We start from the raw sequence: 13667 nt of genomic DNA on the forward strand, positions 1-13667 counted from the left end.
AGCGTTAGCATTAGCAGGCAACATTTTCACAAAAAACAGAAAATCATTCAAATAAAATCATTACCTTTGAAGAACTGCAGATGTTTTCAATGAGGAGACTCTCAGATAGCAAATGCTCAGTTTTTCCTGAAAGATTATTTGTTTAGGAGAAATCGCTCCATTTGGTGCGTCCACGTTTGGTGCGTCCACGTTTGGCTATCAAAAAAACCCGAAAAATCAGTCATCAAAACGCCGAACTTTTTTCCAAATTAACTCCATAATATCGACTGAAACATGGTAAACGTTGTTTAGAATCAATCCTCAAGGTGTTTTTCACATATCTCTTCATGATATATCGTTCGTTGAAAGCCTCCTCTCTCCTCTCAATCACTGGATGACTGCGTGCAGCTTGTAGATTACGCACCAATTTAGACAAAGGACACCGGGCGGACCCCTGGTAAATGTAGTCTCTTATGGCCAATCTTCCAATGATATGCCTACAAATACGTCACAATGCTGCAGACACCTTGGAGAAACGATAGAAAGGGCAGGCTCATTCCCGGCGCATTCACAGCCATATAAGGAGACAATGGAAAACAGAGCCTCAAAAATTCTGCACATTTCCTGGTTGAAGTTTCATCTTGGTTTCGCCTGTAGCATGAGTTCTGTGGCACTCACAGATAATATCTTTGCAGTTTTGGAAACCTTAGAGTGTTTTCTTTCCAAAGCTGCCAATTATATGCATAGTCGAGCATCTTTTCGTGACAAAATATTGCACTTAAAACAGGCAAGTTTTTTAATCCATAAATTAAAAGAGTGCCCCCTATATCCAAGAAGTTAACAGATGGCGTCAAGCACTCCTCCAGCATCTTTTAATTTTTTCTGCGTCTCACGAATGTTCTTCTTTGTGATCCAAACACCTCAAACTTAGATTTGTCTGTCTATAACACTTTAATTTTTCTAATCTTTCCAGTGTCTGGGTTATAAGTATTTGATCCCCTGCTGATTTTGTACGTTTGCCCACTGACGAAGAAATGATCAGTCTATAATTTTAATGGTAGGTTTATTTGAACAGCGAGAGACAGAATAATGACAAAAAACTCCAGAAACTTATCTCAAAAATGTTATAAATTGATTTGCATTTTAATGAAGGAAATAAGAATTTGACCCCTCTGCAAAACATGACTTAGTACTTGGTGGCAAAACCCTTGTTGGCATTCAGAGGTCAGACGTTTCTTGTAGTTGGCCACCAGGTTTGCGCACATCTCAGGAGGGATTTTGTCCCACTCCTCTTTGCAGATCTTCTCCAAGTCATTAAGGTTTAGAGGCTGGCGTTTGGCAACTCGAACCTTCAGCTCCTTTCACAGATTGTCGGATTAAGGATTGGAGACTGGCTAGGCCACTCCAGGACCTTAATGTGCTTCTTCTTGAGCCACTCCTTTGTTGCCTTGGCCGTGTGTTTTGGGTCATCGTTATGCTGCAATACCCATCCATGACCCATTTTCGATGCCCTGGCTGACGGATGGAGGTTCTCACCCAAGATTTGACGGTACATGGCCCCGTCCATCGTCCCTTTAATGCAGTGATGTTGTCCTGTCCCCTTAGCAGAAAAGACCACCAAAGCATAATGTTTCCACTTCCATGTTTGACGTTGGGAATGGTGTTCTTGGGGTCATAGGCAGTATTTCTTCTCTTCCAAACACGGCGAGTTGAGTTGATGCCAAATAGCTCAATTTTGGTGTCATCTGACCACAACACTTTCACCCAGTTGTCCTCTGAATCATTCAGATGTTCATAGGCAAACTTCAGACGGGCATGTATATGTGCTTTCTTGAGCAGGGGGACCTTGCGGGCGCTGCAGGATTTCAGTCCTTCACGGCGAAGTGTGTGACCAATGGTTTTCCTGGTGACTATGGTCCCAGCTGCCTTGAGATCATTGACGAGATCCTCCTGTGTAGTTCTGGGCTGATTCCTCACCGTTCTCATGATCATTGCAACTCCATCTTGCATGGAGCCCCAGGCCGAGGGAGATTGACAGTTATTTTGTGTTTCTTCCATTTGCGAACAATCGCACCAACTGTTGTCACCTTCTCACCAAGCTGCTTGGTGATGGTCTTGTAGCCCATTCCAGCCTTGTGTAGGTCTACAATCTTGTCCCTGACATCCTTGGAGAGCTCTTTGGTCTTGGCCATGGTGGAGAGTTTGGAATCTGATTGATTGATTGCTTCTGTGGACAGAGTGTGTTCCTAATCTCAGCTCGTTACCTGTATGAAAGACATGTGGGAGCCAGAAATCTTTCTGATTGAGAGGGGGTCAAATACTTATTTCTCTCATTAAAATGCAAATCAATTTATAACATTTTTGACATGTGTTTTTCTGGATTTTTGTTGTTGGTATTCTGTCTCTCACTGTTCAAATAAACCTACTATTAAAATGATAGACTGATCATTTCTTTGTCAGTGGGCAAATGTACAAAATCAGCAGGGGATCAAATAATTTTTTCCCTCACTGTATTTAATGAAGCTGCCAGTTGAGGACTTGAGGTTTCTGATCACTTTTAGGTTATGTTAATGGACACAAAATGTGCTTTTCTTTCAAAAACGAGCAGATTTCTAAGTGACTCCAGACATTTGAACGGTCGTGTATATGGATGGGTTTCCCCCATCTGTATGGGAGAAGGTGACTCGTCGGACTCAGGCGTGCCAGGAGTGCCCACTTTTTTTCCCCTGGCATTGCCACCTGTCATTTGGCACAGGTGGCACAGCTCACCTGGCACGGCAGGGCAGAAACAGACCCTGGCCTCTCGCCCGTGTCTGTCTCTGCCCGCTCCGCTGCCTGTTTTATGCCTGCTCACCGCCTGTTTGGCTGGCTGTGTCCACTCCTGTCGCCATCCTGACTGACACACACATACACACACCTGTGATGACTGGCACACAGGGCAGAATCCCAGATAGCCAGCCCAACACCAACACACCTCTAGACTTGTAATATATCAACTCTCACTGGATGTCACAAGGTATTGGTGCTGTTTGTGTGTTCGTGTGTGTGTGGTGTGTGTGTGTCTGCTCGCATGAATATGTGTACTGTATGTATGCGTCTGTAGTTTGGGGTCATTGGGCTGTGTTTTTTTGCTGCAGTGCCCAGTGTGCTGTCTTCACTCGATGAGTGAAGGCTGGGTGTGATGTGGGCGGGTGTCATTGACAGTGCAGCTTGGTGAAACTGTGCCCATGTTTGCTCTGTCGGTCTGTCTACGGTCCTGTTCCATACATACCTAGAGGGGCCAGAGAGTTTGGCAGAGGCTCACCTTGGCTCCTCCTTGACTTTCAGTGGGCCACCATTTTAGAGAGAGCGGGATTCACTGTTCATTTCGGATTGTTTGTTTGTTTTACTTCTATTTATTGTTTAAACATATGTTTCCCATTCCAATAAAACCCTTTGACTTAAGTTGAATTGACAGATGGAGAGAGAGAGAGAAAAAGAGCGGGATAGTCATGAAGCCAGTAGGCCAGCCTTGTGTGAGAGAGGCGGATGGAGGACGTAATGGAACAGAATTGTAGAGAGATGTCGTTGTATTTCTTGCTCATAAGAAGTGGGGGGAGAGGGATACAGCCTGTAACACAGCCTGGTGGCTGTTGTTCCTGCGGCTCCATTAGAAAAGGCCAGTCATGCAGAAAAGCCCTGACTCACTGATAAGGGGCTCAACTATACACAACACACACACATACATACGTGCACACAGACACGCATACACAAACACAGATGGATGCATGCACACAAAAACGCACATCCCGGGGTGCTGCTCCTCTCTAACTATCTCTCTCTCTCCCTCCCTCAGCTCTCTGATCTGTTCATCTCCTTCGACGTGAAACCCCAGGGCGCGGCGTCGCTGGCCCAGGTCCACAAGGCAGTGTTGCATGATGGTAGAACGGTGGCTGTGAAGGTCCAACACCCCAAGGTTCAGACACAGAGCTCCAAGGACATCGTGGTCATGGAGGTAAAGCCTGTCTGTCTGTGTTCAATAACCGTCGACGTATCTTCTGACATATTACCTCATCAATGGTCTCTCCATAATGTCTTTCTCTCGGTCTCAATGTCTCTCTTTCTGTTTTCTCTGTCTCTGTTTCTCTGTTTCTCTCTCCTCTCTCTCTCTCTCTCTCTCTCTCTCTCTCTCTCGTTCGTTTGTTCGTTCGTATGCATGTCTCTGTGCATATATATGTGTGTTCCCCCTCTAGGTCCTGCTGAACATGGTCCACTGGCTGTTCCCAGACTTTGCCTTCATGTGGCTGGTGGAGGAGGCTAAGAAGAACATGCCTGTAGAGCTGGACTTTCTAAACGAGGGACGCAACGCTGAGAAGGTGGCGGTCATGCTCGCACACTTCCCCTGGCTCAAGGTACACACGCACGTTGTTACTCTGCTGGAGTATACAGTATATTTTTCCTTGTCTATTTGTCTACTGTCTATTTCCCTATTCTTCTTTTAGCTTCGGTTGAATGTGGCTTGGTGTAACTGTCCAGAGAGCATGATTGATTAAGAGCAGCTACTATCGATCAGTGTGATAGTGAATGTTCGTAGAGAGATATGATGACTGTGTGTTTTGGGGAGGTGTGGAGGAAAACAATAGCAACTCCTCTAACGGTTGCGATCATGTTGTCATGCAATTGTGAAACATCCTCCCTTCCTCCATCCCTCTCCCTCTCTCAGGTACCTAAGATCCACTGGGACCTGTCTACCAGGCGGATCCTGACCATGGACTTTGCCGAGGGAGGCCAGGTCAACGACAGAGACTATATGAGGAGACACAGCATCAACGTCAATGAGGTACGACACCATGGCCGCATTCATTAAGTCACACCGGAGCAGCATTTTTAGGGGACGAACAGCGAAAATGAGCGTTTGTTATTGGGCAAATCCATGTAGTCCCTCCCTGTTTGTCTGTTTTCTTCTGTTTGGTGCATATCGAATATGAGCCATATCGTGAGCATTAGCTCACTTCTGTGTATTTCCCTGCATTTTCGTCCTCATTTTTGGAACGTGAGTGAGGCCCACAGTAAAAGGCCAGACTTGACTATTTACTATCGTCAATGCATAACGTTGTCAAACTACTTCGGAGAAAGAAACAGTGCAGAGAGAGGGAGAGAGAACAAATGAAGCTTCCTAGGCTGACGTCTTATACCGCCATCCTTTTCTTCCTCCCACCCTCTACCCCCCCCCCCCCCCATCACCAGATGAAGAGGGAATTAAAGAAATCTCTTTTTCATATAAAAGACTGTTCTCTGCAGATGGATTACATTTATTCTCGTTTGCCGCCTATTGTCGTGGCAGGGGCTCCGTGTCTGACGGAGTACTGTTTAACTCGGCTGCCGGCTGCATTCAGGCCTGGGCAGCACATATTGGCAGGGGTGCGATACCGATCATTACACCTAGGCACAATGGTGGAACACAAAAGCCATGGGAGTCTGTGGAGAGCTGGCTAATACTGGGGAGGCGTGGTTGGAATCATAGGAGACTGGTTTGATAAATACCGTACAGTCAGACGTGTGTGTGTGTGTGTGTGTGTGTGTGTGTGCGTGTCTGGGGGAGGGATGCACTTGGGAGGGTTTGTGCGTGCACTTTTGTCATCTGTTAATGTATGTGTTGACCCCTCTGTCTGTTTGTGTTGATCGTTATGCATGCTTATACGCACCTGTGTGTGCGTGTGTGTGTGTCAGGGATGTGGCTTGTGTGGGCTTTTGACAGAATCAGCAGAGAGACACTAATTGTTTATTGATTGATAATAAAGTGTGCGTTATCACTGAGGTATTTGGCTGGGAGATTGCCGCTCTGCTCTTATTGTTTTTCTGTTACGGTGTGATGTCTTCCTGATAGGAAACAATAATTATCTTTCTTTCCATCTCTCTCTTGCTCTCTCTCTTTCTTCCATCTCTTTCTTTCCGTCTCTTTAGGTCGTTCTCTTCCTCTCCCCACTCTTTGTCTTTTTTAAATGTCTGGGAAAGAATGAGAGACCGAGGAAGAAAGAGACAGGAAAAAGAGGAGACGTGTACATGACTGCTGCCCTCTGCTCACCCAAGCCACGGCTGCCAGGGCTCTAGAGTGCAACCATTTTAATCGCATATGCGTGTAAATATTTTGCTGTGCGACCTGGAATTTTAACTTGAGAGCACCAGTGTGCCTAGAAAAATTTTATTACCTAAAATATTGTGCACCTAAATTTATTTGGCGCACACGTGCTCACCTTCTCAGTCAGCATAGAGCCCTGCCAGTATATTACATTGCAACATCATGTTCCGCTGTGGGTGTGTTTCCGGGGTTGTGTTTCCGGGGTTGTGTTTCCGGGGTTGTGTTTCCGGGGTTGTGTTTCCGGGGGTGTGTTTCCGGGGGTGTGTTTCCGGGGTTGTGTTTCCGGGGGTGTGTTTCCGGGGGTGTGTTTCCGGGGTTGTGTTTCCGGGGGTGTGTTTCCGGGGTTGTGTTTCCGGGGGTGTGTTTCCGGGGGTGTGTTTCCGGGGGTGTGTTTCCGGGGTTGTGTTTCCGGGGTTGTGTTTCCGGGGTTGTGTTTCCGGGGGTGTGTTTCCGGGGGTGTGTTTCCGGGTGTACAGGGTTAAAGCTCCATTCCAGTTCACACATGCTGATTATTTGGCTGATGATCTGCTGATTAGTTTCATACATCTCTATTAAAATTAAACGTTTTGCTTACTCTTTATGTATCGAATCAATCACGCCTCAATGTGCCCTCGAAATATGTACACATGGACAAACACAAACACTTGCACTCACACACCCATATGCACACAGGATTTCAGATGTATATTTCAGTGCTGCACCTACAGCCTCAAAATAAGCCATTACTCTTCATAACAGTTAATTTCATGCCTTGCTTTACAGCAACAGAGAGGATGGGAGTGAGGGGAGGGGGAAAGGGGGAGAAAAGAGAGAGGGAGAGACGAGTGAAAACGGTAAGAAATTGCAAGGAGGAGAGACACAGTAGAGCAAAAGAACAGAGAGAGAGAGAGGGAGCAGAGATGGTTATGTTATGTCATAACATTTTGTTATGTTACAGCCTTGTTCTAAAATGGATTACACTCTTTATTTCCCTCATCAATCAACACACAATTTCTCATAATGACAAATCAGGTTTTTAAATATCACATTTACATAAGTATACAGACCCTTTACTCAGTACTTGGATGAAGCACCTTTGGCCCCGATTACAGCCTCGAGTCTTCTTGGGTATGACGCTACAAGATTGGCACACCTGTATTGCACAGCTATTTTCAGGTCTCTGGTACCTTACCCGTTTGTATACATGGCTAGCATAATAAATTATTATTTAATGTTCAAACGGCTCTCCTGTGACGTAGGTACGTGCGACATGCGCCTAGTTTCCTGAAACGAGTCACTATTTTATGTGGTTTGAAATACTATCAACTTTTAGGATGCTGATGAAGGTGGCACCTTTACAAGAGAGTATCTTCCTGCGCATTCTCGTTTTCTCAAGATGCAAGAAATGCCTAATTCTTCAGGAGTTAATATTGAGGCTATGTGTGAGGTTATAGACCTTCTGTCAGTGTCCAGATTTCCGTTTCCATTTAACCCATCAGGAACAGTAGGCTGCAGATCCCTTGACGTGCCATAGGCCTCTTCTAAGTCCCCATCTTGTGACGGTCTAATTTGTATAGCGCCTCACCATCATCACGCGTAACACAGCCAGCACTGCTATCATCCTTTTTTATCACTTCACCAAGTCTTTCCCAAACATGAGGCTACTTTTCTGGCCCTCCATCCCGTCTCTCTTATTTTCAGCTCCGTTTCAAAGCTTTTCTCTTATTGAATTCAACTGAATTTAGGTACTTTTTTTTTTTTTACTCTCAGAGGATTGACAATGCCATTTTTCTTGCCCATTCCAAAAAGTATTTGCGATAGGTGGGTAGGCTATTTGGCACGTGCACAGTTAGACCCTAAAAGTTAGGCTTACGCACAAGAATGATACATTTATGGATTTTTTTTTTAAGGTATTGCTTCCTCTTTATTCTATCAGCCCGTGACATTACTTCCCAATATTTCATGACCCTGAACCCGCCCGGGTTATGAGTCAACCCACGCATCTAGCATACATATCCTAGTAGGCAAGAGGTATGGGCAAGTCAATGGGCGGACATAGTGGTAATGGATCAAGCTATAATTTCCCTGTGTGTAAGTCTGTGTCACACTGGTAATATTCCATCAGCTTTTGGCCCCCAGGTGTTGTCTGTGGAGCCGTTACACACTCGTGCAGGCATGCACACACACACGCAGGCAAAAGCACACACATACACGTATGCAGACACACACATTTTGTTATTCTATCATCATGGGCCCCTAAAAATGTATTTCTATTCAAAATCTTATTTACCCTAACACTTACCCTAACCCTAAATGAGGGAGAATTTTCCTTGTTTTACTATCCTTGTGGGGACTATAGGGGATTTTAGGTCCCCACATGGATAGAAGAACCCCGCCCTCCTGAGGGGTGAGGAGTGATTCTGCCTGCCTGCAAGCCTGCTGTGATGCTGTGCTCCATCTGGCAGACATTCAGACACGTTACTGTTGTTATTGATGCACTTATGAATACTGTTAGTCACACAGCTGTCAGCGATCGTGTGTGCTCGTGTGAGTGTGCTCGTGTGAGTGTGCTCGTGTGAATGTGCTCGTGTGAGTGTGCGCTCGTGTGTGTGTGCTCGTGTGTGTGTGTGCTCGTGTGTGTGTGTGCTCGTGTGTGTGTGTGCTCGTGTGTGTGTGTGCTCGTGTGTGTGTGTGCTCGTGTGTGTGTGCTCGTGTGTGTGTGCTCGTGTGTGTGTGTGCTCGTGTGTGTGTGCTCGTGTGTGTGTGCTCGTGTGTGTGTGCTCGTGTGTGTGTGTGCTCGTGTGTGTGTGTGTGTGCTCGTGTGTGTGGTGTGTGTGCTCGTGTGTGTGTGTGTGCTCGTGTGTGTGTGTGTGTGCTCGTGTGTGTGTGTGTGTGCTCGTGTGTGTGTGTGTGTGCTCGTGTGTGTGTGTGTGCTCGTGTGTGTGTGTGCTCGTGTGTGGTGTGTGCTCGTGTGTGTGTGTGGCTCGTGTGTGTGTGCTCGTGTGTGTGTGTGTGTGTGTGTGTGTGTGCTCGTGTGTTGTGTGCTCGTGTGTGTGTGTGTGCTCGTGTGTGGTGTGTGCTCGTGTGTGTGTGTGCTCGTGTGTGTGTGTGCTCGTGTGTGTGTGTGTGCTCGTGTGTGTGTGTGCTCGTGTGTGTGTGTGCTCGTGTGTGCTCGTGTGTGCTCGTGTGCTTGTGCTCGTGTGTGTGTGTGTGTGCTCGTGTGTGTGTGTGTGTGCTCGTGTGTGTGTGTGTGTGTGCTCGTTGTGTGTGTGTGTGCTCGTGTTGTGTGTGTGTGCTCGTGTGTGTGTGTGTGTGCTCGTGTGTGTGTGTGTGTGCTCGTGTGTGTGTGTGCTCGTGTTGTGTGTGGCTCGTGTGTGTGTGTGCTCGTGTGTGTGTGGTGCTCGTGTGTGTGTGCTCGTGTGTGTGTGTGCTCGTGTGTGTGTGTGCCCGTGTGTGTGTGGTGTGCTCGTGTGTGTGTGTGCTCGTGTGTGTGTTGCTCGTGTGTGGGTGTGTGCTCGTGTGTGTGTGTGCTCGTGGTGTGTGTGTGCTCGTGTGTGCTCGTGTGTGCTCGTGTGCTTGTGCTCGTGTGTGTGTGTGTGTGCTCGTGTTGTGTGTGTGTGCTCGTGTGTGTGTGTGTGTGTGCTCGTGTGTGTGTGTGTGTGCTCGTGTGTGTGTGTGTGTGCTCGTGTGTGTGTGCTCGTGTGTGTGTGTGTGTGTGCTCGTGTGTGTGTTGTGTGTGCTCGTGTGTGTGTGTGCTCGTGTGTGTGTGCTCGTGTGTGTGTGCTCGTGTGTGTGTGTGCTCGTGTGTGTGTGCTCGTGTGTGTGTTGCTCGTGTGTGTGTGGCTCGTGTGTGTGTGTGCCCGTGTGTGTGTGTGTGTGTGCTCGTGTGTGTGTGTGCTCGTGTGTGTGTGTGCTCGTGTGTGTGCTCGTGTGTGTGCTCGTGTGTGCGTTGTGTGGTTGTGCTCGTGTGTGCGTGTGTGCTCGTGTGTGTGTGTGCTCGTGTGTGTGTGTGCTCGTGTGTGTGCTCGTGTGTTGTGTGTGCTCGTGTGTGTGTGCTCGTGTGTGTGTGTGCTCGTGTGTGTGTGTGCTCGTGTGTGTGTGTGCTCGTGTGTGTGTGTGCTCGTGTGTGTGTGTGCTCGTGTGTGTGTGTGCTCGTGTGTGCTCGTGTGTGTGTGTGCTTGTGCTCGTGTGTGTGTGTGTGTGCTCGTGTGTGTGTGTGTGTGTGTGTGTGTGCTCGTGTGTGTGTGTGGTGCTCGTGTGTGTGTGCTCGTGTGTGTGCTCGTGTGGTGGTGTGCTCGTGTGTGTGTGCGTGTCGTGTGTGTGTGTGTGTGTGCTCGTTGTGTGTGTGCTCGTGTGTGTGTGCTCGTGTGTGTGTGCTCGTGTGTGTGGTGCTCGGTGGTGTGTGCTCGTGTGTGTGTGTGGCGTCGTGTGTGTGCTCGTGTGTGTGTGTACTCGTGTGTGTGTGTGTGTGCTCGTGTGTGTGTGTGTGTGCTCGTGTGTGTGTGTGCTCGTGTGCTCGTGTGTGCGTTTGTGTGTGTGCTCGTGTTGTGCGTGTGGTGCTCGTGTGTGTGTGTTCTCGTGTGTGTGTGTGCTCGTGTGTGTGCTCGTGTGTGTGCTCGTGTGTGGGTGTGCTCGTGTGTGTGTGTGCTCGTGTGTGTGCTCGTGTGTGTGCTCGTGTGTGTGTGTGCTCGTGTGTGTGTGTGCTCGTGTGTGTGTGGTGCTCGTGTGTGTGTGTGTGTGTGTGTGTGTGTGTGTGTGTGTGTGCTCGGTGTGTGTGTGTGTGCTCGTGTGTGTGTGTGTGCTCGTGTGTGTGTGTGCTCGTGTGTGTGTGTTGTGTGTTGTGTGGTGTGTGTGTGCTCGTGTGTGTGTGCTCGTGTGTGTGTGTGCTCGTGTGTGTGTGTGCTCGTGTGTGTGTGTGTGTGTGCTCGTGTGTGTGTGTGTGCTCGTGTGTGTGTGCTCGTGTGTGTGTGTGTGCTCGTGTGTGTGTGCTCGTGTGTGTGTGTGTGTGTGCTCGTGTGTGTGTGTGTGCTCGTGTGTGTGTGGTGTGCTCGTGTGTGTGTGCTCGTGTGTGTGTGTGTGTGTGCTCGTGTGTGTGTGCTCGTGTGTGCTCGTGTGTGTGTGCTCGTGTGTGTGTGCTCGTGTGTGCTCGTGTGTGTGTGTGCTCGTGCGTGTGTGCGCTCGTGTGTGTGTGTGCGCTCGTGTGTGTGTGCGCTCGTGTGTGTGCGCGTGCGTGTGTGTGAGCGTGCGTGTGTGCACGCACATATATGCACGCATCTGGAGAGATACCCGTAACTCTGAAGTGGTGCTCATTGACTCACACTTATCAGACTGTATCTTCCTCCAGCTCTTTATAGTTTGATCAATAAAAGCCAGATAGGGAAGGAGAGAGTATGATTGAGAGCATAGATTACACAAATATTATTTGACTGACCATCAACACACACATACAAAGAAGATAGACTCCCAGGCATGAATCATACTGATCCCTCTCACACACACACACACACCAGTGATGTTGTGTTCTAATGTGCCCCAGAGTGTGTGTAGGAGGCCCAGGGATACCGTCAGTGTGAAAGATCAGTATGATTGATGTCTCGAGGTCTGTATCATTTAATTCTCTCTCTCTCGTAGTGTTGCTAGTGATGAGTGTGTATGGTGACTCTATGCCTGACTCATTATTACTATGACATAAAAACTATTGCTGTCAGCCACACTCTCCAATGATATGAAGAAGAATAGGAGGGTCTGGAGTAGGGACTGGGCAAGAGGCTGGGTGCAGATGTAGGGGTTGGATCTAGGGTTGGGGTGAGAACCCATGAGAGGTTGCAAAAGAGGACAGCAAGATAATGAGAAAGGAGAACTAGATGGGAGAAACGTTGTGAGAGAAAGTTTAGACAATTAAATTGTGAAACACCGAGAAGGAGATGGCGATAGAAGGAAAAAGAGGGATGGAAAACGAGAGAGTTGTGACGATGAGAGAGAGAACACCCTGTCGAGAGGGTTCATCAGGCAGAGGCTAGCCAGGCTACGCTACATTATGCTAGCAACTCCGAGAGCCTGGCTGAGTGAGTGAGATGGAGAGGAGGACACTTAACTCTGTAAAATGCTGTTTCCCCAACAGTTAGTGGTATTAAAACATACACAAGAGGAGGAGAGAGAACTGCTCATCTGTTCACTTTCCTCTGCATAGATCATTTTACAATAAACAGAAGTGTGTGCACAAATACACATAGTACACACAGATTAGGCAAAACTCTGCATCATCAGCATTCTTAACAGCGTAATATATGTCTTGGATATATTCGCCAAACTTTTGTCTCCCAAATCATCTCTGTGGTTGGAAAAATGAAAAGGTAAATCTGTTTATCCATGCCGTGCACGTCGGGGTCGAGTCCAGAGAGAAGTCTATTTGGTCCATCATTAATCTTTTGATTACACACACGGCGGCGACTCGCGCACACACGCCTGCCCGCCCGCACACACACACACACACACACACACACACACACACACACACACACACACACACACAGATGCCAGGGCCAGTTAATAATTCTATCCATTCTCACCTGGCCGGACAGACTCATTTATTATGTCTAATAACGCTCACTATCAGCTAATGGCCGGGCCCGCCGCTACTGTGGCCCCGTACAGTGTGTGTTTGCGTGCATGGAGACAGATATACACTCTTTTTATGACGTCAGATAATTCTCTATCTATCCGGATTTAAAGTAAACTGTCTTTATGTGGGTTGCTTGCGAGGCAGTAGCCATCTGCAGTTTTCCAATTTTCAACCAAGTGCCGTGCAGAGTCTTTGTAATGATTTGATAGAAACAATGGTCTCCTCTTTCTAAATGACAAGCACAGTGCAGATGTTAAGACGGAATAAACTGGGGATTGTGTGTTTATAAACTGGGATTTGGAGAGAGAATATGACAATCCAGACTTGTAATCCCATGAGAGGAGTAGAGATTACAGACAACACAGATTAGGAGTGTCTGGAGGCACGACAACTTGCATCTGCTATATTGTTTCATCAGACACACTACACCATCTTTGAGGAAACCGTGTCAGGCCATGGCTGTGGTTCTGACTGTGGGGATGTCTTCTCAATTGACTATCTCTTTAAGCAGTATGTATTTTATTTTAAACTATGGGTATGTTAGCCCTGTGCTACAGACCTGTGCTACACTATGCCTGTGTTAGCGTTAGCATGGTCACTATGTTTCAAAACTCAGCTAACCCAAACCATTGCCAGTGCCTTGACACACCATGTTAAGTGGATACATTGGCGTAGCTGTACTGTATGCCTGCTGGAGTGGTAAGTCATTGGTGCTTTGACAGCGTTAGATAACCAGCCTAGAGAAGAGGGTTGGCGTAAAGGTATGCTATTGAATTATTCTAAGAGAGCGCCATTAAACCTAAATGACCCACGTCACAGCACTGTACCCATAGCAATAAGCTCTGCCCCAAATGGCTGTGGTCAAAAGTAGTCCACTATACAGGGGATACGCTGCCATTTGGGATGTAACCATAGTAATTCAATGAGTTGCAATGGAGGCACTTAATTTCTTTCAGCGTGTCGACTCGC

The 13667-nt window shown here is 47.5% G+C and overlaps 1 protein-coding gene across 2 annotated transcripts in view; it reads left to right on the plus strand.

Annotated features, from left to right (window-relative positions):
- The window catches only part of adck1 (aarF domain containing kinase 1), a 169312-nt gene that overhangs the window by 101334 nt on the left and 54311 nt on the right, over positions 1–13667 (plus strand). For both annotated transcript variants that reach the window (XM_020487532.1, XM_031828530.1), the window contains exons 5-7: positions 3815–3973; positions 4212–4370; positions 4682–4798. In XM_020487532.1, coding sequence (XP_020343121.1) covers positions 3815–3973; positions 4212–4370; positions 4682–4798 — 435 coding nt within the window. The remainder of the gene's footprint in view (positions 1–3814; positions 3974–4211; positions 4371–4681; positions 4799–13667) is intronic.

Source organism: Oncorhynchus kisutch, linkage group LG7, assembly GCF_002021735.2.
Source record: "Oncorhynchus kisutch isolate 150728-3 linkage group LG7, Okis_V2, whole genome shotgun sequence".
Taxonomy (NCBI): domain Eukaryota; kingdom Metazoa; phylum Chordata; class Actinopteri; order Salmoniformes; family Salmonidae; genus Oncorhynchus; species Oncorhynchus kisutch.